The 27,956-nt window shown below is 37.8% G+C and overlaps 1 protein-coding gene and 1 long non-coding RNA gene across 11 annotated transcripts in view; one reads left to right on the plus strand and one right to left on the minus strand.

Moving 5' to 3' along the window:
- Positions 1-3,145: 3,145 nt before the first annotated feature.
- LOC133630294 (putative ferric-chelate reductase 1) lies at positions 3,146-23,561 on the minus strand. Of its 6 annotated transcripts, none has more exons than XM_062021837.1 (16): positions 23,310-23,561; positions 22,308-22,392; positions 21,735-21,924; positions 21,469-21,605; positions 18,496-18,593; positions 18,307-18,436; positions 17,051-17,245; positions 16,840-16,941; positions 16,132-16,411; positions 12,999-13,106; positions 12,361-12,476; positions 10,366-10,452; positions 9,504-9,595; positions 7,530-7,588; positions 6,476-6,619; positions 3,146-3,867 (listed from the first exon to the last, which is right to left on the minus strand). In XM_062021837.1, exons 3-16 carry the CDS (start codon positions 21,907-21,909, stop codon positions 3,761-3,763), a joined length of 1,830 nt encoding a protein of 609 aa, XP_061877821.1. In that variant the 5' UTR covers positions 21,910-21,924; positions 22,308-22,392; positions 23,310-23,561; the 3' UTR covers positions 3,146-3,760. The 6 variants fall into 6 exon arrangements, with proteins under 6 accessions (XP_061877821.1, XP_061877824.1, XP_061877820.1 ...); XM_062021840.1 differs by having other exon boundaries at positions 12,361-12,443; positions 21,735-22,006; XM_062021836.1 differs by having other exon boundaries at positions 21,735-22,006.
- Positions 23,354-27,956, plus strand: part of LOC133630295 (uncharacterized) — a 35,745-nt gene continuing 31,142 nt past the window's right edge. For 4 of the 5 annotated variants that reach the window (XR_009821220.1, XR_009821221.1, XR_009821222.1 and 1 more), the window contains exon 1: positions 23,354-23,385. This is a non-coding gene — a long non-coding RNA (uncharacterized LOC133630295). The remainder of the gene's footprint in view (positions 23,386-27,956) is intronic. The other variant, XR_009821223.1, reaches the window with a different exon arrangement.

Genomic DNA, 27,956 nt, shown 5'->3' on the forward strand with positions numbered 1-27,956 from the left:
TTAAACAAAGTTACGTACGTGACGCGCACATACGGTCAAGCGATCAAATGTTTGGAAGCCAAAGCTGCATACTCACGGTAGCACGTCTGCGTCTTTGTCATCCAAATCAAAGTAATCCTGGTAAGAGTCTGTGTTGTCCCAGTTCTCTACGGGCGTCTGTGTATCCAAGTCAAAAGTCCTCCTGGTTAGAGTCTCTGTTATCCGAGTTCTTCCATCTTGACTGCATCTTTCGGGAATGTAAACAATGAAACACCGGCTGTGTTGTGTTGCTGCTGACTTCCTTCGCAAAATTAATCCGCTTTGCACCGAGAACTTTCTTCTTTGCTTGCTCAGCTTCTTTCTCCATAATGCAATGAACATAATTGCAACAGATTCACCAACACAGATGTCCAGTATACACCCAGAATAAGATGAAAACAGCTATTTCGTATTGGCTTCAATGTGGAAGCCATATCCGTGTTCCCCGGGCTACGTCACGCGCATACGTCATCCTCAGAGGCGTTTCGAACCGGAAGTTTCGCGGGAAATGTAAAATGTCACTTTATAAGTTAACCCGGCCGTATTGGCATGTGTTATAATGTTAAGATTTCATCATTGATATATAAACTATCAGACTGCGTGCTCGCTAGTAGTGGCTTTGATTTTTTTTTATTCAAACGGGGATAGCAGATCCATTCTATGTGTCATACTTGATTATTTCGCGATATTGCCATATTTTTGCTGAAAGGATTTAGTAGAGAACATCGACGATAAATTTCGCAACTTTTGGTCGCTAATAAAAAAAAGCCTTGCCTGTAGCGGAAGTAGCGTGACGTAGTCAGTTGTTCGCTTCCTCATATATTCCTATTGCTTTCAATGCAGCTAGAGCGATTCGGAGCGAGAAAGCGACGATTACCCCATTAATTTGAGCCAGGATGAAAGATTCGTGGATGAGGAACGTGAGAGTGAAGGACTAGAGTGCAATGCAGGACGTATCTTTTTTTCGCTCTGACCGTAACTTAGGTACAAGCTGGCTCATTGGATTCCACACTCTCTCCTTTTTCTATTGTGGATCACAGATTTGTATTTTAAACCACCTGGGATACTATATCCTCTTGAAAATGAGAGTCCAGAACGCCAAATGGACATTCAGTGACTTTTATCTCCACGACAATACATCGGCGAAATGCTTTAGCTACGAGCTAACGTGATAGCATCGGGCTCAAATGCAGATAGAAACAAAAGAAATAAACCCCTGACTGGAAGGATAGACAGAAGATCAACAATACTATTAAACCGTGGACATGTAAATACACGGTTAATGCTTTCCAGGCTGGCGAAGCTTAACAATGCTGTTGCTAACGACGCCATTGAAGCTAACTTAGCAACGGGACCTCACAGAGCTATGCTAAAAACATTAGCTCTCCACCTACGCCAGCCAGCCCTCATCTACTCATCAACACCCGTGCTCACCTGCGTTCCAGCGATCGGCAGAAGGACGAAGGACTTCACACGATGCGTTTGGCGGCCTGGAGACGTAGGAAGTCAAGGTGAGGTCGGCGGCTAGCGCGGCTAGCGCTCCAACAAAGTCCTCCTGGTTGTGTTGCTGTAGTCCGCTGCTAATACACCGATCCCACCTACAACTGTCTTCTTTGCAGCCTTCATTGTTCATTAAACAAATTGCAAAAGATGTCCAGAATACTGTGGAATTATGAAATGAAAACAGAGCTTTTTGTATAGGATTCTACGGGGTACCATAACTTCCGTTACTCGGACTTCGTCACGCGCATACGTCATCATACCGCGACGTTTCAGCCGGATATTTCCCGGGAAATTTTAAATTTCACTTTATAAGTTAACCCGGCCGTATTGGCATGTGTTGCAATGTTAAGATTTCATCATTGATATATAAACTATCAGAGTGCGTGGTCGCTAGTAGTGGCTTTTAATATTTGCTTACATGTTCCTTGGCAAGTTGACCTGCAATAAGGCGCTTTTGGTAGCCATCCACAAGCTTCTGCTTGACCACTTGACCACTAAATTGCTGCAGTTCAGCTAAATGTGTTGCTTTTCTGACATGGACTTGTTTCTTCAGCATTGTCCACACCTTTAAGTCAGGCCATTCTAAAAGCTTCATTCGAGCCTGATTCAGCCATTCCTTGACCACTTCTGAGGTGTGTTTGGGGTCATCGTCCTGTTGGAACACCCAACTGGACTGATGATGATTTTAGGGGGGGTGGCGGGGGGGGGATGTATATTTAAAAAAAAAAAAAAAAATTTTTTTTTTTTTTTTTTTTACATGAATAAATACAATCATGTGTGCTTACGGACTGTATCCCTGCAGACTGTATTGATCTATATTGATATAAATGTATATATTGTGTTTTTTATGTTGATTTCATTAAAAAAATAAAAAATAAAAAATACATTTTTTTTAATTCTTGTGCAGCCAGGTACCAGTTGGTCCGCGGACCGGTACCGGATTTTACGTGAATCTTCTCACGTTGGCTCTTGGCGGTCACTGCAGCAGCACTGAGAGCAAACCGCCTCCGGGTGGCTTGACAATTTGTCCCACGGACCGGTTGGGGGTGGGTGTATTTAATTTAATTGTAAAAAAAAAAAAAAAAAATATTTTTTTTTTTTAATTCTTGTGCAGCTAGGTACCGGTGGTTGGGGACCACTGGTTTAAAAGACTTGAATTCGGAGCTAATCCTCCTTTTTCATTGTCCCATTTAAAGCAGCAGTTCCATTGGCAGCATGATACTACCACCACCATGCTTGACGGTAGGCATGGTGTTCCTGGGATTAAAGGCCTCAACTCATATTGCTGGGTATTGTGGCCAAACAGATGCATTTTTGTTTCATGTGACATCACATGGACAAAGATAAGACCTTCTGGAGGAAAGTTCTGTGGTCAAGTGGTCAAGCAGAAGCTTGTGGATGGCTACCAAAAGCGTCTTATTGCAGGTCAACTTGCCAAGGAAGCAAATATTAACATTGCTGTATGTATACTTTTGACCCTCACATTTCCAGTAGAGCCATAATAAATTCATAAAAGAAGCAAACTTCATGAATGTTTTGTGTGAGCAACAAGTATGTGCTCCAATCACTACATCACAAACAACAAGTATGTGCTCCAATCACTACATCACAACAAGTATGTGCTCCAATCACTACATCACAACAAAATAAGACTTGTAGAAATGATTATACATATAATTATTATATATAGAACATGTTAAAAGAGAAAATAAGCAGATATTAACAGTAAATGAACAAGTAGGTGAATAATCCCTTTTTACAGTTTGTCAATGTATAAATGACATAATATGTTACTGCATACTAATTAGGAGTCTTTGTTTGTTTACTTACTACTAAAAGACAAGTTGTCTAGTATGTTCAACATTTTATTGAAGGACTAAATGACAATAATAAACATATGTTTCATGTACGCTAACATTTTTTGTTACAATAAAGACATTTTTTGTGGTCCCATTTATTGAGAAAAGCACTGAAATCTGGTAAGGGGACCACCCTAGTACAGAGTAACATGTAGTACCATTGTCAACCTGTAGCTCCGCCCCTTACCTGTAGGGCACCTACGATTGGACAGCAGCAGGTTTGAGTGTGCGTCATGTGACACGTAAACCCTCCAGTCAGATGGATTTATATCACAGAATGACAGAAAGTCTCTCTGAGTTTTACACAAAGTGCCTTTTAGTTGTGAATGTTGTTTAGGAGGAGGTGATCCCAGAGAGCAGAGTCAGTAGGAAGAGCAGCCCTACTGGCCAGAACAGTTGTTGTTTAGGAGGAGGCGATCCCAGAGAGCAGAGCCAGCAGGAAGATCAGACTTCCTGGCCAGAACATGACCAGCAGCAGCACATTGGTCTGAGTGACAAGCATGTTTATATTCAATGTTTCATCAACCTTTCACTCGTCTTCTTACCTTCGCAGCGTCTGAAGGCCAAACACAAAAACACAACAAAAGACATTTTTTACGTTCAAAATCATATCAATAATCTTTTTATTCTGATTCAAAATGTCCTCAAAAAGATGTTTTTTTTAGAACATTTCCAGGCTAAAAGGTGGAAATTCCCAAAACCTAGTAATCAATATCAATACTCAACGGTAGCAATTATCATTTCTTTCATGAATATTCTTCTTTTTCATCATAAAATATCATTTTTCTATTGCAATGTTAGAAAATGATGAAAACTGCTGTCCAAATCTTCTTTTATTAGCATTGTCAGGTATGGTAATTACAGTTATATGGTAATTACAGTTAGATAACAGTATGGTAATTACAGTTAGATAACAGTATGGTAATTACAGTTGGATAACTGTATGGTAATTACAGTTATATGGTAATTACAGTTAGATAACAGTATGGTAATTACAGTTAGATAACAGTATGGTAATTACAGTTAGATAACAGTATGGTAATTACAGTTGGATAACTGTATGGTAATTACAGTTATATGGTAATTACAGTTAGATAACAGTATGGTAATTACAGTTAGATAACAGTATGGTAATTACAGTTATATGGTAATTACAGTTAGATAACAGTATGGTAATTACAGTTAGATAACAGTATGGTAATTACAGTTAGATAACTGTATGGTAATTACAGTTATATGGTAATTACAGTTAGATAACAGTATGGTAATTACAGTTAGATAACAGTATGGTAATTACAGTTAGATAACAGTATGGTAACTACAGTTAGATAACAGTATGGTAATTACAGTTAGATAACAGTATGGTAACTACAGTTAGATAACAGTATGGTAATTACAGTTAGATAACAGTATGGTAATTACAGTTAGATAACAGCATGGTAATTACAGTTAGATAACAGTATGGTAACTACAGTTAGATAACAGTATGGTAATTACAGTTGGATAACAGTATGGTAATTACAGTTAGATAACAGTATGGTAACTACAGTTAGATAACAGTATGGTAATTACAGTTAGATAACAGTATGGTAATTACAGTTAGATAACAGTATGGTAACTACAGTTATATGGTAATTACAGTTAGATAACAGTATGGTAATTACAGTTAGATAACAGTATGGTAATTAAGTATGGTAATTACAGTTACATAACAGTATGGTAATTACAGTTAGATAACAGTATGGTAATTACAGTTAGATGGTAATTACAGTTAGATAACAGTATGGTAATTACAGTTAGATAACAGTATGGTAATTACAGTTAGATAACAGCAATATAGTCTTTAGTTGCGCCCTAAAAAGTGTTAATACTGTAAGTGTTGCACCAGCTGTAACGTGCATCTTAGTTGTACTTATCATTGACACGCTTTGAGGTGTCGAGATCGCCGTGTAAAACCGCTAATGCTAATCAGTAGCATGTCAATGGCAAAGCCAGTGCATATTAGCATCAAGCTAGCCCATTTTGGAAAAGCGGCGTCTTACTTTACTTTGCGGGTTTTCCGAGTCAATGACTTTGTCGCTATGGAAAATGTCAACATTATCTGGAGTCAGTCCGCTCTCAGTGCTGCTGGAGTGATGGCCAGGAGCTGGACATGACGTCACGCACCACCCAGGCACCGTAACATGCCACCGTTGGATTTTACGTGAATCTTCTCACGTCGGCTCTCGGCGGTCACTGCAGCAGCACTGAGAGCAAGCCGCCTCCGGGTGATGTTGCAATTTTCAACGCCAACAAAGAAACGGACTCGAAAAGAGGCTCCAACTCAAGTAAAGCAAGGCTCCATTTTTCCAAAAACTACACTAGCTTGATGCTAATATACATTGGCTTTGCTATTGACACGCAACTGATTAGCATTAGCAATTTTACACGGCGATTTCAACACCTACAAATATGTACAATACTTACAGTATTAACACTTTTTAGGCGCAACAAATGACTAGATTCACCACAAACTGTAGACTACTGCCAGCTAACGTCAATTTAGTTTATTTTGAGGGATGGAATGATTTTAAAAACTATTTCGAAGTTCATAGACTTTTTATTGCCCTATGAAAAGTATCAATAATCCTATTATAGTCTACAGTAGGAGTAGTATATATATTATTATAGACTATAGTAGGATTATATATTATTATAGACTATAGTAGGATTATATATTATTATAGACTATAGTAGGATTATATATTATTATAGACTATAGTAGGATTATATATTATTATAGACTATAGTAGGATTATATATTATTATAGACTATAGTAGGAGTATATATATGAAACATATTATTATAGACTGAAGTAGGATTATATATATTATTATAGACTATAATATATATAATCTTATTATAGTCTATAGTAGGATTATATATATTATAGTTTGTAATAATATATATAATCCTACTATAGTCTATAATAATATATATATAGTCCTACTTCAGTCTATAATAATATATATATAATCCTACTTCAGTCTATAATAATATATATACTCTTATGATAGTCTGTGGTCACATGATCAAACAGGAAGTAGATATTTACCTGTAGGGTGCAGTCTGCATGAGGTGTTGACCTGCAGCAAGGTGTGTAAGACCGCCTCCCAGCCCACCAGCCCGCCCATCACCTTCATCAGCCATTGGCTGGCAGAGCTGTCAATCAACTTCAGGCCAGTGAAGATGGCTGCAACTGTGTAATCATGTAACAATGTAGTACTGTAACAATGTAGTACTGTAACAATGTAGTACTGTAACAATGTAACAATGTAGTACTGTAACAGTGTAACAATGTAGTACTGTAACAATGTAACAATGTAGTACTGTAACAGTGTAACAATGTAGTACTGTAACAGTGTAACAATGTAGTACTGTAACAATGTAGTACTGTAACAATGTAGTACTGTAACAGTGTAACAATGTAGTACTGTAACAGTGTAACAATGTAGTACTGTAACAGTGTAACAATGTAGTAATTACATCATCACTTACAATAAAATGATGAAATATAAATGTTGATCATCAATTTTGACTTTGAAACAAAGATTCATTTGAATAATAATAATAATAATAATAAAAGTAGTATTGTTCAAGTGTCATATCTTGTTGACATAATTGAACATTCATTATCAAAGTCAAATTGGCTGAAACAGCATTTTCTTATGACTTTGTATCATAGATTAATAAGTGCTGAATCATGGATCATATCAATGAGTCATGAAATATTACATTACACCCCATAATGCTAATAACAATATTACATTACACCAATAATACTAATAACAATATTACATTACACCCCGTAATACTAATAACAATATTACATTACACCCCATAATACTAATAACAATATTACATTACACCCCGTAATACTAATAACAATATTACATTACACCCCATAATACTAATAACAATATTACATTACACCCCATAATACTAATAACAATATTACATTACACCAATAATACTAATAACAATATTACATTACACCAATAATACTAATAACAATATTACATTACACCCCATAATACTAATAACAATATTACATTACACCCCATAATAATAATAACAATAACTCTGTGGAATATGAATGTTGAACTTACCTGCCAGAACTTTAATTAGTGCTGCTGTCAAGGCATGAAAGTAGTTGAACACAACCCTCCTGTCATGATGATTACATCATTAGTATTATTCTACTTCCTGTCATGATGATTACATCATTAGTATTATTCTACTTCCTGTCATGATGATTACATCATTAGTATTATTCTACTTCCTGTCATGATGATTACATCATTAGTATTATTCTACTTCCTGTCATGATGATTACATCATTAGTATTATTCTACTTCCTGTCATGATGATTACATCATTAGTATTATTCTACTTCCTGTCATGATGATTACATCATTAGTATTATTCTACTTCCTGTCATGATGATTATATCATTAGTATTATTCTACTTCCTGTCACACAGCAACATTATTATATTAGTATTCTACTTCCTGTCACACAGCAACATTATTATATTAGTATTCTACTTCCTGTCACACGCCAACATTATTATATTAGTATTCTATTTCCTGTCACACACCAACATTATTATATTAGTATTCTACTTCCTGTCACACACCAACATTATTATATTAGTATTCTACTTCCTGTCACACACCAACATTATTATATTAGTATTCTACTTCCTGTCACACACCAACATTATTATATTAGTATTCTACTTCCTGTCACACACCAACATTATTATATTAGTATTCTACTTCCTGTCACACACCAACATTATTATATTAGTATTCTACTTCCTGTCACACGCCAACATTATTATATTAGTATTCTATTTCCTGTCACACGCCAACATTATTATATTAGTATTCTACTTCCTGTCACACGCCAACATTATTATATTAGTATTCTATTTCCTGTCACACGCCAACATTATTATATTAGTATTCTACTTCCTGTCACACAGCAACATTATTATATTAGTATTCTACTTCCTGTCACACGCCAACATTATTATATTAGTGTTCTACTTCCTGTCACACGCCAACATTATTATATTAGTATTCTACTTCCTGTCACACAGCAACATTATTATATTAGTATTCTACTTCCTGTCACACACCAACATTATTATATTAGTATTCTACTTCCTGTTACACACCAACATTATTATATTAGTATTCTATTTCCTGTCACACGCCAACATTATTATATTAATATTCTACTTCCTGTCACACAACAACATTATTATATTAGTATTCTACTTCCTGTCACACACCAACATTATTATATTAATATTCTACTTCCTGTCACACAACAACATTATTATATTAGTATTCTACTTCCTGTCACACACCAACATTATTATATTAGTATTCTACTTCCTGTCACACGCCAACATTATTATATTAGTATTCTATTTCCTGTCACACACCAACATTATTATATTATTATTCTACTTCCTGTCACACAACAACATTATTATATTAGTATTCTACTTCCTGTCACACACCAACATTATTATATTAATATTCTACTTCCTGTCACACAACAACATTATTATATTAGTATTCTACTTCCTGTCACACACCAACATTATTATATTAGTATTCTACTTCCTGTCACACGCCAACATTATTATATTAGTATTCTATTTCCTGTCACACGCCAACATTATTATATTAGTATTCTACTTCCTGTCACACAGCAACATTATTATATTAGTATTCTACTTCCTGTCACACGCCAACATTATTATATTAGTATTCTATTTCCTGTCACACACCAACATTATTATATTAGTATTCTACTTCCTGTCACACACCAACATTATTATATTAGTATTCTATTTCCTGTCACACACCAACATTATTATATTAGTATTCTACTTCCTGTCACACAACAACATTATTATATTAGTATTCTACTTCCTGTCACACACCAACATGATGATTATATCATTATTATTCTACTTCCTGTTGACACCAATGATTATTATGAAATATTATATTATTATTATTCTACTTCCTGTTGACACCAGAGAGAGGAAGTGAGCTCACAGAGGATGTTGGACTTGGCAGCGCAGCAGAGCAGGTAAGACCTGGACTACACACAACGTGGTCACCATGCAGCCCAGAACTGGATGGACCCCCTGGACACATGCAACATATTATGGGATGTCAAGTAGTCATGATGGACCCCCTGGACACATGCAACATATTATGGGATGTCAAGTAGTCATGATGGACCCCCTGGACACATGCAACATATTATGGGATGTCAAGTAGTCATGATGGACCCCCTGGACACATGCAACATATTATGGGATGTCAAGTAGTCATGATGGACCCCCTGGACACATGCAACATATTATGGGATGTCAAGTAGTCATGATGGACCCCCTGGACACATGCAACATATTATGGGATTTCAAGTAGTCATGATGGACCCCCTGGACACATGCAACATATTATGGGATGTCAAGTAGTCATGATGGACCCCCTGGACACATGCAACATATTATGGGATGTCAAGTAGTCATGATGGACCCCCTGGACACATGCAACATATTATGGGATGTCAAGTAGTCATGATGGACCCCCTGGACACATGCAACATATTATGGGATGTCAAGTAGTCATGATGGACCCCCTGGACACGTACAACATTGGCCATCATAACCAATGATAAGTCTTACAGACGATCATAACCAATGATATATTATTATTATATGTATTGGATTTTACATTGCGCTTTTCTATTATTAGATATAACATGATATATCTAATAATATGATCATTATATATGTCTTGTAGACGATCATAAGCAATGATAAGTCTCATAGAAGTGTGACTCATCAAAGTCTCACATGTCATTTAGTCTTCATGAAATGTTAAAGGTGATAACATGTGATCAACTGACCCCAGACCAGTTCTTGGCGTATGAGAAGGAGAGAATGAAGGCAGTTCCAGTCGCTGCGAGTGTGACACTCATCAGTGTAACATGCACCTGCAACCATCACACACACTACAGTATCATCACACACTGTATCATTATCATGCACTACAGTATCATCACACACTGTATCATTATCATGCACTACAGTATCATCACACACTGTATCATTATCATGCACTACAATATCATCACACACTGTATCATTATCATGCACTACAATATCATCACACACTGTATCATTATCATGCACTACAATATCATCACACACTGTATCATTATCATGCACTACATTATCATCACACCCTGTATCATTATCATGCACTACAATATCATCACACACTGTATCATTATCATGCACTACATTATCATCACACACTGTATCATTATCATGCACTACAATATCATCACACACTGTATCATTATCATGCACTACATTATCATCACACACTGTATCATTATCATGCACTACATTATCATCACACCCTGTATCATTATCATGCACTACAATATCATCACACACTGTATCATTATCATGCACTACATTATCATCACACACTGTATCATTATCGTGCACTACATTATCATCACACCCTGTATCATTATCATGCACTACAGTATCATCACACACTATCATTATCATGCACTACAGTATCATCACACATTGTATTGTTATCATGCACTACAGTATCATCACACACTATCATTATCATGCACTACAGTATCATCACACATTGTATCATTATCATGCACTACAGTATCATCACACATTCTATCATTATCATGCACTACAGTATCATCACACATTGTATCATTATCATGCACTACAGTATCATCGCACACTATCATTATCATGCACTACAGTATCATCACACATTGTATCATTATCATGCACTACAGTATCATCACACACTGTATCATTATCATGCACTACAGTATCATCACACATTGTATCTTTATCATGCACTACAGTATCACCACACACTGTATCATTATCATGCACTACAGTATCATCACACATTGTATCTTTATCATGCACTACAGTATCACCACACACTGTATCATTATCATGCACTACATTATCATCACACATTTTATCTTTATCATGCACTAAAGTATCATCACACACTGTATCATTATCATGCACCACGTTATCATCACACTGTATCATTATCATGCACTACAGTATCATCACACACTGTATCATTATCATGCACTACATTATCATTACACATTACATTATCATGCACTACATTATTATCATGCATTATATTATTATCATACATTAATATATACTTTATATTATCATATCCTCCTATAGTCTTGTAGTTGTGGTAGTGTATAGTAATGTATTGTAGTTGTAGTAGTTGTGGTAGTGTATAGTAATGTATTGTAGTTGTAGTAGTTGTGGTAGTGTATAGTAATGTATTGTAGTTGTAGTAGTTGTGGTAGTGTATAGTAATGTATTGTAGTTGTAGTAGTTGTGGTAGTGTATAGTAATGTATTGTAGTTGTAGTAGTTGTGGTAGTGTATAGTAATGTATTGTAGTTGTAGTAGTTGTGGTAGTGTATAGTAATGTATTGTAGTTGTAGTAGTTGTGGTAGTGTATAGTAATGTATTGTAGTTGTAGTAGTTGTGGTAGTGTATAGTAATGTATTGTAGTTGTAGTAGTTGTGGTAGTGTATAGTAATGTATTGTAGTTGTAGTAGTTGTGGTAGTGTATAGTAATGTATTGTAGTTGTAGTAGTTGTGGTAGTGTATAGTAATGTATTGTAGTTGTAGTAGTTGTGGTAGTGTATAGTAATGTATTGTAGTTGTAGTAGTTGTGGTAGTGTATAGTAATGTATGGTAGTTGTAGTAGTTGTGGTAGTGTATAGTAATGTATTGTAGTTGTAGTACCATAACAATGAGACTGTACATATCAAGACTGAGATGATAAATAGAAATAGTTGAGATACTGACCACAAACCAAACATCTTTGCCAAACACTTTGTGTCCTCTGCTGACTCCTTTCAGGTACCTGGCGACCAGCATTCCTGGGGAGCCTGTAATCATCCAGCCAATCAGCATCAGTGCACCTGAAACATAACATGTATGACCTTGAAACATGCAGGTCACACACACCTGACTACTAAATGTCATGACCTTGAAAGATGCAGGTCACACACACCTGACTACTAAATGTCATGACCTTGAAAGATGCAGGTCACACACACCTGACTACTAAATGTACTTCTACAATACATTCATCTCTCAGACAGGTGTGTCAGCTGATTGACAATCACGACAGGTGTGTGTGTGGGGGGTGGGGGGGACAACTATCACCTACAACAAAACAAAATGTCTGCCATTAGACCACCTACAACAAAACTAGCAGGTAAAGCAGGTCTCACCTAGCAGGTAAAGACTAGACTACCTAGCAGGTAAAGACTAGACTAACTAGCAGGTAAAGCCGGTCTCACCTAGCAAGTAAAGACTAGACTAACTAGCAGGTAAAGCAGGTCTCACCTAGCAGGTAAAGACTAGACTAACTAGCAGGTAAAGCAGGTCTCACCTAGCAGGTAAAGACTAGACTAACTAGCAGGTAAAGCAGGTCTCACCGTGTGCTTTGATGACAGGAGAGATTCCAGATGTTGACACAATCTGAGGAGTAAAAATGTCGACCTTGTGGGAGCTGATGAAAGTTTGAGTGTGAACCTGGATGAGTCCTGCAGGATGGCAACCACAACAAGGGAAATACTTTAGTTAGGATCTGCAATATGAACACAAGTACACGTACAAGTAAACACACAAGTACACGTACAAGTCAACAAACAAGTACACATACAAGTAAACAAACAAGTGCACGTACAAGTAAACAAACAAGTACAAGTAAACAAACAAGTACACGTACAAGTAAACAAACAAGTACACGTACAAGTAAACAAACAAGTACAAGTAAACAAACAAGTACAAGTAAACAAACAAGTACACGTACAAGTAAACAAACAAGTACATGTACAAGTAAACAAACAAGTACACGTACAAGTAAACAAACAAGTACAAGTACAAGTAAACAAACAAGTACACGTACAAGTAAAAAAACAAGTACACGTACATGTAAACAAACAAGTACACGTACAAGTAAACAAACAAGTACATGTACAAGTAAACACACAAGTACACGTACAAGTAAACACACAAGTACACGTACAAGTAAACAAACAAGTACACGTACAAGTAAACAAACAAGTACACGTACAAGTAAACAAACAAGTACACGTACAAGTAAACAAACAAGTACATGTACAAGTAAACAAACAAGTACACGTACAAGTAAACAAACAAGTACACGTACAAGTAAACAAACACGTACACGTACAAGTAAACAAACAAGTACACGTACAAGTAAACAAACAAGTACACGTACAAGTAAACAAACAAGTACATGCACAAGTAAAAAAACAAGTACATGTACAAGTAAACACACAAGTACACGTACAAGTAAACAAACAAGTACACGTACAAGTAAACACACAAGTACACGTACAAGTAAACAAACAAGTACACGTACAAGTAAACAAACAAGTAAACAAACAAGTACAACTTAGGGATGATGTTTGATAAGAAATTATCGAGTTCAAGCCCATTATCGAATCCTCTTATCGAACCGATTCTTTATCAATTCTCTCATCGAATCCAGATAGGTTGTTGTATATGGAAAAAAACACAATATTTGGTTTAACAAAAGCTCACTTTTATTTTATAAGAAAAAAATAAAATAAAATAAATAAATAAATATTGACTGTTACCCCCCTAAAATAATACAATAAATAAATATTGACTGTTGTTACCCAATATATATAGTAACACAAAAACAAGCTGTCTCTGTGATCACTATAGGTGTATAAATAATAATATAGTGTTAAATAAAATCAGTCCCATGGGCACAAAACTAAAAATAATACAGCTCTCCAAAAAGTGCACTTCTGCTGCTATTGGAACATACTAAGTACACACACTATGACACTAAGAACACCACAGTCATCAATCAACAATTCTTCCCCTCTTACATGAGAGCGAAGCCTGGCAATAATTGCATATTGCCTGTTCTGCCCTCACTATACGTGTTGAGCTTATACAGCTTGGCAGACAGCTAACAAACAATCCAAAGCACATTCATCCAATTAGGCTCTTTATTGTTGTTGATCTTGCTTTGTCTTTTCCTATCTTTACTTTTGTCTTGCACTGGACTGTTATTTTATTTTTTTAAACTGAAATACACACAATGACAAATGTATAAGCTATGTGATTCAATAAATGTAATACACAATATGTAAACATTAGCTTCACACAAATATACAGTACTATCATCAAACAAATACTTCTGAGTGTTGAAACTATTTCGATGGTGGAAATACACGACTGGCAGCCATTTGAAGTCCTCAAAACATCCATTGAAACAGTGCACAAAAATCGTTTTTCAATAAACATCTTAGTATCAAACTTAAACACTTTCCACTTTAATATTGAGTTACATAAACAAGTTAAACAGTTTACTTACAGACTTATCTTTTCCAAGGCTTGTAAGAGCTAACACAACTTGTCTACTTCTCAAATGTCTCAACCCGGAAGTGCCCAAACTAATGACGCGTAGTATTTTCATATGGCCACAAGGTGTCTTTAAGAGTCTACAATCAAATGGGCATAACATTGCAGGTCCCACAGGGCATTTCCTGTACGTGAGAAGGGATTCTTTCCCAGGGATTCGAATGAAGAACCAACTCTTTTTCTTTACTATAATGGCCTCGATAATGGGAACCGGTTCTCAAAAAGGGATTCGAGTCCATGGAATCGGTTCTTTTCTTATCGAACAACCGGGAGAACCGATTTCAAACATCATCCCTACGTACAAGTAAACAAACAAGTAAACGTACAAGTAAACAAACAAGTACACATACAAGTAAACAAACAAGTACATGTACAAGTAAACAAACAAGTACACGTACAAGTAAACAAACAAGTACACGTACAAGTAAACAAACAAGTACACGTACAAGTAAACAAACAAGTACATGTACAAGTAAACAAACAAGTACACGTACAAGTAAACAAACAAGTACACGTACAAGTAAACAAACAAGTACATGTACAAGTAAACAAACAAGTACATGTACAAGTAAACAAACAAGTACACGTACAAGTAAACAAACAAGTACACGTACAAGTAAACAAACAAGTACACGTACAAGTAAACAAACAAGTACATGTACAAGTAAACAAACAAGTACACGTACAAGTTAACAAACAAGTACACGTACAAGTAAACAAACAAGTACATGTACAAGTAAACAAACAAGTACACGTACAAGTAAACAAACAAGTACACGTACAAGTAAACAAACAAGTACACGTACAAGTAAACAAACAAGTACACGTACAAGTAAACAAACAAGTACAAGTAAACAAACAAGTACACGTACAAGTAAACAAACAAGTACACGTACAAGTAAACAAACAAGTACATGTACAAGTAAACAAACAAGTACACGTACAAGTAAACAAACAAGTACACGTACAAGTAAACAAACAAGTACACGTACAAGTAAACAAACAAGTACATGTACAAGTCATAGTTACTGTTGTCATAGTTACTGTTGTCATAGTTACCATTGTATAGTTACCATAGTTACCATTGTTGATCGGTCATAGTTACTGTTGTTGACAGGTCATAGTTACTGTTGTCATAGTTACCATTGTCGACAGGTCCGGATGCCAACATGAGATAGAAGCTAGAGATGGTGTTAGAGGTGGAGTCAGCATGGATGGTGTTAGAGGTGGAGTCATCATGGATGGTGTTAGAGTTGGAGTCATCATGGATGGTGTTAGAGGTGGAGTCAGCATGGATGGTGTTAGAGGTGGAGTCATCATGGATGGTGTTAGAGGTGGAGTCATCATGGATGGTGTTGAAGGAAGTGAAAGAACATGTGATGGATCCTTCGTGCATCAACAATCTCTGCTGGGAAACATTCCCCTGAAGGAAACAACATATTACTTTCCTTTCTTTTTTATTCATTCTTTATTTTCAATATAAATTCATTACCTTTCCATTTTATTATTTTTCTTTCTTTTTTCTTAATTTCATTTTTTTTCATCTATCCATTTTTACTTTTTTCTTTTCATTTTTTCCTTTGTTTTATTGTTCGTTAATTCTTTCATCTAGTTATTTTCCTTCTTGTGACCATGAAAGTTACCTGGCTGACTGAATGAAATGAGAGCGCAGTCAAATGTCTCATGATGTCCAGCAGGGACTAGAAAGTACCTTCTTACCAGAGTAGTGTCTTTCATCAAATGTCTCATGATGTCCAGCAGGGACTAGAAAGTACCTTCTTACCAAAGTAGTGTCTTTCATCAAATGTCTCATGAGGTCCAGAGGGACTAGAAAGTACTGTACGTTCTTACCAAAGGAAGAAGTTGAGGACGTTGTCGTCCGGTAGAAAAGTAACGTTGTAATGTCAGCAGACCATCACTTGCTTTGCCACACAGGTAAATGTCATCTTCACCCTGGAAACACAAGAAACTCACCAACCTCACCAACATCTGCTTTGTATACCAATTGTAAACCTGAATGTAATGTAAACTCCCACCAAGGGCCTCTGACCCTTGACCTTACCATAGTCTGATCGTGTGAGAAGCCAAAGGAGATGTAACCATCTGACCTGCCCGTCACCTCATAGCGGACGGCCCGGTCAGTGGGGGACACCTTGATGGCGGACAGGAAGTAGCAGTCTGCGCTGACGTCAGGCTGACATTTGGGAGGGTGCTGGAAACACACTTTGGTGACGCCACACCCTTCACTGGAGATACCCTGCAGCCACAGAAACACAACATTTCATTCCTGGTGACGCCACACCCTTCACTGGAGATACCCTGCAGCCACCGAAACACAACATTTCATTCCTGGTGACGCCACACCCTTCACTATAGATACCCTGCAGCCACAGAAACACAACATTTCATTCCTGGTGACGCCACACCCTTCACTATAGATACCTTGCAACCACAGAAACACAACATTTAATTCCTGGTGATGCCACACCCTTCACTGGAGATACCCTGCAGCCACAGAAACACAACATTTCATTCCTGGTGACGCCACACCCTTCATTGGAGATACCCTGCAGCCACAGAAACACAACATTTCATTCCTGGTGACGCCACACCCTTCACTACAGATACCTTGCAACCACAGAAACACAACATTTCATTCCTGGTGACGCCACACCCTTCACTGGAGATACCCTGCAGCCACAGAAACACAACATTTCATTCCTGGTGACGCCACACCCTTCACTGGAGATACCCTGCAGCCACAGAAACACAACATTTCATTCCTGGTGACGCCACACCCTTCACTGGAGATACACATTACAGTAATAATAATAACTAGAACACATTACAGTAATAATAATAACTAGAACACAATACAGTAACAATAATAACTAGAACATGTTGATGGGCCTGCTATCTGTGCCCTGGCCCTATGGCCGTACTTCTTAGATGGCGCCGAGTGTCGGAATCTGTGAGTTTTAGGTGTAACTGTACAAAATGAGCTACAGGGCTAGCCTAAAACATTAGCATGCAAACATTACAATGCTAACATTTAGCATGTGTGCTAAATGTTATTATGATAACAGTTAGCATGTTTCAGACTTACACTTGGAAATGGATGAAACGTAGGCTACATGATTGTTGACTTGAGACCACAAAGACTTACACTTGGAAACGGATGAAACGTAGGCTACATGTTCAGTGGTCAACCTGATTGTTGACTTGAGACCACAAAGACTTACACTTGGAAACAGATGAAACGTAGGCTACATGTTCAGTGGTCAACCTGATTGTTGACTTGAGACCACAAAGACTTACACGTGGCGCCGCAGACTGCAACGTTGGAGTTTGATTTGTTCCTGCTGCCGTGCTGGACTCTTCACTCAAAGTCAGCGCTGGACTTGTGATGTCAACCCAGAAGGTTTGGTAATCCTGGACAAAGGAAGCACTGCACAAGAACTTAATTAGTGGCCAGGAGTAAAGTGCCGACAGAAATACTTGACTTACTGGAACTGAATTTGTTTTTCCTTTCCTGAAGGTTCCCGTGTCCAAATCACCTTGAAGGACGTTTTTGGAGATTTGGAGGTGTGGGATACGGCAGAGTTCTGAAAAGACACCACAAATATGAGTGGAACTGCAATAGGCTACTTCTCATTGGAAAGGTGATATCATTTACTTTCAGTTTTTAAAGCTTATGAACTTGTAATATGTTTATGTGCTTTGTTTGACTTCTTTTTTCTGGGCTCTAACTCCTCCCACCTCTGCCACCTCACCCACTCCACATTCTTCTCAAGTCCCTGCACTTCCTGTTTTTCCTGCCGACAATGGCTTCCTAAAGCTCATCTATCCTTGGCCTTTGCTCCTCCCTCTAGCTCGAGATAGCGTCTAGAATCTGCTTCTTGAGGGCTGGGGTGCTAAAACTAGCAGTTGTGTGACTGTGGATGTGACCTCCTCCACCCGCCTCTTCATCAGCGGGGGCACCGTCAGCTTTACTGGTGAGGCCGTTGCCGGCAGTACTTCCACCCGTGATGGCCGCAACCGGCAGCTCTTCAACCGGCAATGCCACCGCCAAGTCAACATTCAGTCTCATCCCCAGTGGGTCCCACGCCACCTTCACCTCCAGTGGTTCCTACGCCACCTACGCCTCCAGTGTGTCCTATGCCACCTTTGCCTCCAGTGGGTCCTACGCCACCTGCGCCTCCAGTGTGTCCTATGCCACCTTTGCCTCCAGTGGGTCCCACGCCACCTTCACCTCCAGTGGTTCCTACGCCACCTACGCCTCCAGTGTGTCCTATGCCACCTTTGCCTCCAGTGGGTCCCACGCCACCTTCACCTCCAGTGGTTCCTACGCCACCTTTGCCTCCAGTGTGTCCTATGCCACCTTTGCATCCAGTGTGTCCTATGCCACCTTCACCTCCAGTGGGTCCTACGCCACCTGCGCCTCCAGTGGGTCCTATGCCACCTTTACCTCCAGTGTGTCCTATGCCACCTTCACCTCCAGTGGGTCCGACACCACCTGCACCTCCAGTGTGTCCTATGCCACCTTCACCTCCAGTGGGTCCTACGCCACCTGCGCCTCCAGTGGGTCCTATGCCACCTTTACCTCCAGTGGAACCTATGCCACCTTTACCTCCAGTGGGTCCTATGCCACCTTTACCTCCAGTGGGTCCTATGCCACCTTTGCCTCCAGGGGGTCCGACACCACCTGCACCTCCAGTGTGTCCGACGCCACCTTCGCCTCCAGGGTGTCCTACGCCACCTTCGCCTCCAGTGGGTCCAACGCCACCTTCGTCTCCAGTGGGTCCAACGCCACCTTCGCCTCCAGTGGGTCCAACGCCACCTGCGCCTCCAGTGGGTCCGACGCCACCTGCACCTCCAGTGTGTCGTATGCCACCTTCACCTCCAGTGGGTCCTACGCCACCTGCGCCTCCAGTGGGTCCTATGCCACCTTTACCTCCAGTGGGTCCTATGCCACCTTTACCTCCAGTGGGTCCTATGCCACCTTTGCCTCCAGGGGGTCCGACACCACCTGCACCTCCAGTGTGTCCGATGCCACCTTCGCCTCCAGTGGGTCCTACGCCACCTTTGCCTCCAGTGGGTCCTATGCCACCTTTACCTCCAGTGGGTCCTATGCCACCTTTGCCTCCAGGGGGTCCGACACCACCTGCACCTCCAGTGTGTCCGACGCCACCTTCGCCTCCAGTGGGTCCGACGCCACCTTCGCCTCCAGTGGGTCCAACGCCACCTTCGCCTCCAGTGGGTCCAACGCCACCTGCGCCTCCAGTGGGTCCGACGCCACCTTCGCCTCCAGTGGGTCCGACGCCACCTTCGCCTCCAGTGGGTCCGACGCCACCTTCGCCTCCAGTGGGTCCTACGCCACCTTTGCCTCCAGTGGGTCCTACGCCACCTGCGCCTCCAGTGTGTCCTATGCCACCTTTGCCTCCAGTGGGTCCTACGCCACCTGCGCCTCCAGTGGGTCCTAAGCCACCTTTGCCTCCAGTGTGTCCTATGCCACCTTCGCCTCCAGTGGGTCCGACACCACCTGCACCTCCAGGGTGTCCTACGCCACCTTCGCCTCCAGTGGGTCCGACGCCACCTTCGCCTCCAGTGGGTCCGACGCCACCTTCGCCTCCAGTGGGTCCTACGCCACCTTCGCCTCCAGTGGGTCCTACGCCACCTGCGCCTCCAGTGGCTCTTATTTAGTCTGTTTAGCTGATTGGAGAGCTAGCCGGGAGTGGACCACTCCCATTATTGAGTCTGTTTAACTGATTCATTTAACTGATTTAACTGATTCATTTAACTGAAACATTCCCCTAGAGGAGGGGGGGGGGGGGGGGGGTTACCCACATATGCGGTCCTCTCCAAGGTTTCTCATAGACATTCACATTGACATCCCACTGGGGTGAGTTTTCCTTGCCCGTATGTGGGCTCTGTACCGAGGATGTCGTTGTGGCTTGTACAGCCCTTTGAGACACTTGTGATTTAGGGCTATATAAATAAACATTGATTGATTGATTGATTGATTGATTGGAGAGCTAGTCAGGAGTGGACCACTCCTCTTATTGAGTCTGTTTAGCTGACTGGAGAGCTAGTCAGGAGTGGACCACTCCTCTTATTGAGTCTGTTTAACTGACTGGAGAGCTAGTCAGGAGTGGACCACTCCTCTTATTGAGTCTGTTTAACTGATTGGAGAGCTAGTCAGGAGTGGACCACTCCTCTTATTGAGTCTGTTTAGCTGATTGGAGAGCTAGCTTGCACAGCTAGTGGGTCCATGACCATGACTTCTGTTTTGTTTGATCTTCCGTTTTACTGCTGAGTTACAGACACCGTTTGGAAACAATTAAGGTATGTAAATAAACATTTACAGAATCTTTCTGTGTAAAGAACTCATTTCACAACGTATATATCTGCCATGCCACTTATAGTTTGGAGCGCTCTATCGTCCAGTTTGTGTACAGTCGGATGTCTCACACAACTCACAGGTTTCTGGCTGCAGTTGAGAAGCCGGGCCTGGTCTGTCAGGAGACTGAAAGAACCGACCGGAGACGACTGACCCAACGCTCGTGCTTGTAACAGGAAGCCAAGGAAAGGTTTGGAATCTGGAGCCGTAAGCTGAACTAAAGAAAGAACAGAAACAAAGACAAAGTCCTGAGTATTAGTACAATAATAACTGAGGGACATGTCCAAGGGTGAAGAAAATAAGACCGACAGAGGTCTAAACCATGAGACGTAGAACACTTCCTTACCTGTGACCTCCTCTCTGAAAGGGTCCGCGGTGACTATGAAGGGTGCCGCATCCCTTTGTGGGTTCAAGCCCGAGTGTCGGGGGTGCAGGTCCTCACAGCTGTCCGCCACCTGACCAGAACTGTAGGTCCAGACCACGGGAGCGAGACACCCGAGCAGGAGCAGGACACAGCCCATTGTCAAGTGAAGGTCCTTCAAACAAAGCGTGCGGGGGAAAGGAGCTCAGGTGTGTTTGGGAACAATGGAGGGAAGGTGTGAGAGAGAGAGTGTTCACCTGGTGACAGGAAGCAACAGAAATACACACTCAGAGGTGAGTACTGTGAGTACTGTGAGTGCTGTGAGTACTGTGAGTACTGTGAGTGCTGTGAGTACTGTGAGTATTGTGAGTACTGTGAGTATTGTGAGTACTGTGAGTACTGTGAGTATTGTGAGTACTGTGAGTATTGTGAGTACTGTGAGTATTGTGAGTACTGTGAGTATTGTGAGTACTGTGAGTATTGTGAGTACTGTGAGTACTGTGAGTATTGTGAGTACTGTGAGTATTGTGAGTACTGTGAGTACTGTGAGTACTGTACCTGACAGATCGTTCTTCAACACTTTCTTCATCGGTCAAATCTAGTTGAGTCATATTAAAACTGCATCTTTACACCTGGTGCAGTTCTAGAACCACATAAGGAGGGCGGATGAAAGGGACATTGGGACTGGAATATCAGGAATTACTAATAACCAATTGTTATATACTGTATGTACAGTATATACACTAAATATACAGTATATATATATATATATATATATATATATATATATATATATATATATATATATATATATATATATATATATATATATATATATATATATATATATATATATACTAGACCTCCACACACTTCTTACCCAAGTTCCAGTCAGAGTTGTCAATTAACCTGATTAGTCCCCTGTTGTGTTGCATGTCTATATATATATATATATATATATATATATATATATATATATATATATATATATATATATATATATATATATATATATATATATATATATATATGTATATGTGTAAATATATATATATACATATATATATATACATACTGTATACACATACATATACACATATATATGTGTGTGTATATATGTATATACCTAGGTGTCTATATGTAGGTGTATATAAGTCTCTATAGGTAAGTGTATACAAGTAGGTGTTTATAATTAGGTGGATATAATATAAGTATATGTATGTAAGTGTATATAAGTAGATGTATATAAGTAGGTTTTAATAAGTAAGTGTATATAAGTAAGTGTATATAAGTAAGTGTATATAAGTAGGTGTTAAAAGGGACAAGCGGTAGAAAATGGATGGATGGATGGATGTATAAGTAGGTGTATATACGTAGGTGGATATACTGTAAGTATATGTATATAAGTAGGTGTATATAATATAAGTATGTAGCCGAGCTAAATTTGATTTGATTTGATTTTAATTTTGGTCAATTATTCACAACATTTTTTGTTGTGAACTTCCCCAAAAGTGTTTCTCATTGTAAATAAGTTCCACTCTATTATTTTCCGTTACATACCTTTTTGTTTCCCTGGGGGGTGATTTGGCGTCGCACCTTTGTGACCAGCTTCAGTGAGCACTGACGCTCGGAGCTGGTAAGTCATGTTTATGTCTCTCTCCTTTTGTTTTTTTTATAAACTTTTTGGTTGTCGCTTTTAAAAGTGTTTTGTGGGAATGCACACTGTCTTGTGACTTGTTGGTGTGCATGTGTGTTGAATTCCCGAATGGCTGTTGAATTGTTGAAAAAAAACCGAACTTTTGTATGCTAAAGGATGTGTGGGTTAGCTTGGTTAGCTTACTGCTAGCTGCAGTTGTTGCGGGGTCTCCTGTCTCATGAGTGTGTGCAGGGGCTCTGCTGTGTGGACATCTTGTGTGCCGCTCTAGCATTTATATGTATATATACATATATATAATACATCTTGTGTGCCGCTCTAGCATTTATATGTATATATACATATATATAATACATCTTGTGTGCCGCTCTAGCATTTATATGAGTGGCTATTTCTTTCTTTATTCTTTAGTGGAGAGAGATTCCGTTTGGCGTGGACTGTGTGTGACGCCCTGTTTTAGTTTTTTCCAAAAAAAGGTGACTAAATCCCCGTGATTCAACTCCGGTGTGTGTGCCTCACTAAGAAAATACACAACGCAGAACGCTGACTGTTACAAGTATATGTATGTAAGTGTATATACGTAAGTAAATGTATACAAGTAGGTTTTAATAAGTAAGTGTATATAAGTAGGTGTCTATAAGTAGATGTATATAAGTAGGTGTGTATAAGTAGATGTATATAAGTAGGTGTGTATAAGTAGATGTATATAAGTAGGTTTTAATAAGTAAGTGTATATAAGTAGGTGTCTATAAGTAGATGTATATAAGTAGGTGTGTATAAGTAGATGTATATAAGTAGGTTTTAATAAGTAAGTGTATATAAGTAGGTGTCTATAAGTAGATGTATATAAGTAGGTGTGTATAAAAGTATGTGCATGTTAGTGTGTATACACATGTATTACACGACAATAGTGTGTAATATTTTATTGTTACAGAAATGTTGAAACAGGACAATTTATTGTGTAAGATTGTATTGTGCATGACAATAATAAGAAGTAACACAAAGCAAAGACACAAAGTCACAGCAGCAAATATTTACAGTGGAATATTGGGATTTTTACAGGAAAACTATGGAACTATTGTACTATAGGAGTATTGGTGCTTACCAGTACTAGTAATAGATAACTAGTACTACTGTAGATGACTAGTACTACTGTAGATGACTAGTACTAGTGTGTATGAGTAGTAGCAATGTGTTGAACAATACTTGAAGTACAAACAAATGTACAAGTAATTATTTGTAGGTTAGCTAACAGTTAGTAGGTTAACTAACAGTTAGTAGGTTAGCTAGCAATTAGTAGGTTAGCTAACAGTCTGTAGATTAGCTAACAGTATGTAGGTTGGCTAACAGTTTGTAGATGAGCTAACAACTAGTAGGTTGGCTAACAGTTTGTAGCTTGGCACAAAAGTAATGACAGCAAACTAATCATGGAGTGCAGACTAGATATGACAGAAACAACACAAGTCCGAGTTTCTATCACTTTTCTATTTCTTCCCCAAGACAGGATTGAGTCAAAACAAACTTCTTGTCTTGAAATGTTAGCTAACAGTTTGTAGGTTAGCTAAGAATTTGTAGGTTAACTAACAGTTTGTAGGTTAGCTAAGAATTTGTAGGTTAACTAACAGTTTGTAGGTTAGCCAAGACAGATTTGAGTCAGAAGTGCAAAACAAAACTTCTTGTAGTCTTGAAATGTTTTCACATTTCTTTTGTACATTCAACACATAACAATCATAACAAACATAAGAATCATAACAAACATAGCAATCATAACAAACATAAGAATCATAACAAACATAACAATCATGACAAACATAATCATAACAAACATAACAATCATGACAAACATAATAATCATAACAAACATGACTATCATGACAAACATAACAATTATAACAAACATAAACATAACAATCATGACAAACATAATAACCACAACAAACATAACAATCATGACAAACATAATAATCATAACGATCATAACAAACATAACAATCATGACAAACATAATAATCATAACGATCATAACAAACATAACAATCATGACAAACATAATAACCATAACAAACATAACATTCATGACAAACATAACAATCATGACAAACATAACAATCATGACAAACATAATAATCATAACGATCATAACAAACATAACAGCCATGACAATCATGACAAACATAACAATAATAACAAACATAAACCTAACAATCATAACAATCATGACAAACATAATAATCATAACAAACATAAACATAACAATCATAACAAACAACAATCATGACAAACATAGCAATCATAACAAAAATAACAATCATAACAAACATAAACATAACAATCATAAACATAACAATCAAAACAAACATAACAAACATAACAATCATAAAAATCATAACAAACATAACAATCAAAACAATCATGACAAACATAATCATAACAAACATAACAATCATGACAAACATAACACAAATAACAATCATAACAAACTTAAACATAACAATCATAACACACATAATAAACATAAACATAACAATCATGACAAACATAACAATCATAACAAACAAAACAAAAATAACAATCATAACAAACATAACAATCATAAACATAACAATCAAAACAAACATAACAATCATAAAAATCATAACAATCAAAACAATCATGACAAACATAATCATAACAAACATAACAATCATGACAAACATAACACAAATAACAATCATAACAAACTTAAACATAACACACATAATAAACATAAATATAACATTCATGACAAACATAACAATCATGACAAACATAACAATCATGACAAACATAATAATCATAACAAACATAACAACCATGACAATCATGACAAACATAACAATCATAACAAACATAAACCTAACAATCATGACAAACATAATAATCATAACAAACATAAACATAACAATCATAACAAACAACAATCATGACAAACATAACAATCATAACAAACATAACAAAAATAACAATCATAACAAACATAAACATAACAATCATAAACATAACAATCAAAACAAACATAACAATCATAACAAACATAACAATCATAAAAATCATAACAAACATAACAATCAAAACAATCATGACAAACATAATCATAACAAACATAACAATCATGACAAACATAACACAAATAACAATCATAACAAACTTAAACATAACAATCATAACACACATAATAAACAAACATAATAATCATGACAAACATAACAATCAACAATAATGACAATCATGACAAACATAACAATCATAACAAACATAACAATCATACCATAACAATCATAACACACATAACAATCATAACAAACATAAACATAACAATCATAACACACATAACAAACATAAACATAACAATTGACAAACATAACAATCAACAATCATAACAATCATAACACACATAACAAACATAAACATAACAATCATGACAAACATAACAATCATTACAAACAAACATAACAATAATAACAAACATAAACATAACAATAATAACAAACATAAACATAACAAACACAACAATCCAGACATTAAAAGTCATAAAGACGTTGCAAAGTCAGAGATCAGATTGAAGACTCTTTGAAGGGAGTCATAATATACTTCTTAATAATAATAATAATATACTTCTTAATAATACTAATACAGTTCTTAATAATAATAATCCCTGGTTAGTGGATCAGTATAAATGTAATGTACACAAATACAATAAGAATGATTGTCAATAATTGTTTAGTTGTTCCTGTAAATATCCCTTTGGCAGCCATATGAATATTTCATATTTTCATAAGAGAAATAACTTTAATAACACATGAAAATACACACAACTAAAAGCTATATATGATCATAAATGACATTAGAACAACAAGGAGGACTTCATGGAAATACAAATGTTGCACACTTCACCTTCATCCCAAACATTCACCATGAAAGTCAATCCAATTAAAAGAAGAACAAGTAAATAAAGGATATATTAGTGAGGTAACATTGTGTGTGTCTGCACATGCTGACAATAACATTGTGTGTGTCTGCACATGCTGATAATAACATTGTGTGTGTCTGCACGTGCTGATAATAACATTGTGTGTGTCTATAACATTGTGTGTGTCTGCACGTGCTGATAATAACATTGTGTGTGTCTGCACATGCTGATAATAACATTGTGTGTGTCTATAACATTGTGTGTGTCTGCACGTGCTGATAATAACATTGTGTGTGTCTATAACATTGTGTGTGTCTGCACGTGCTGATAATAACATTGTGTGTGTCTATAACATTGTGTGTGTCTGCACGTGCTGATAATAACATTGTGTGTGTCTATAACATTGTGTGTGTCTGCACGTGCTGATAATAACATTGTGTGTGTCTATAACATTGTGTGTGTCTGCACGTGCTGATAATAACATTGTGTGTGTCTGCACGTGCTGATAATAACATTGTGTGTGTCTATAACATTGTGTGTGTCTGCACGTGCTGATAATAACATTGTGTGTGTCTATAACATTGTGTGTGTCTGCACGTGCTGATAATAACATTGTGTGTGTCTA

The sequence above is a fragment of the Entelurus aequoreus genome, linkage group LG15 (genome assembly GCF_033978785.1).
Source record: "Entelurus aequoreus isolate RoL-2023_Sb linkage group LG15, RoL_Eaeq_v1.1, whole genome shotgun sequence".
Classification (NCBI taxonomy): domain Eukaryota; kingdom Metazoa; phylum Chordata; class Actinopteri; order Syngnathiformes; family Syngnathidae; genus Entelurus; species Entelurus aequoreus.

Bases quoted from the DNA above. Each gene is read 5' to 3' on its own strand.
- LOC133630294 (XM_062021839.1), bottom strand. From the start codon at position 21,909: ATGGGCTGTGTCCTGCTCCTGCTCGGGTGTCTCGCTCCCGTGGTCTGG. The intron at 16,412-16,839 runs GTAAGAACGTAC...TGTTTCCTTCAG, and splicing joins GTCCTCAACTTCTTCCTTTG to GGGAATGTTTCCCAGCAGAG. The intron at 10,453-12,360 runs GTCAGTATCTCA...TGATGGTTGCAG, and splicing joins GCAAAGATGTTTGGTTTGTG to GTGCATGTTACACTGATGAG.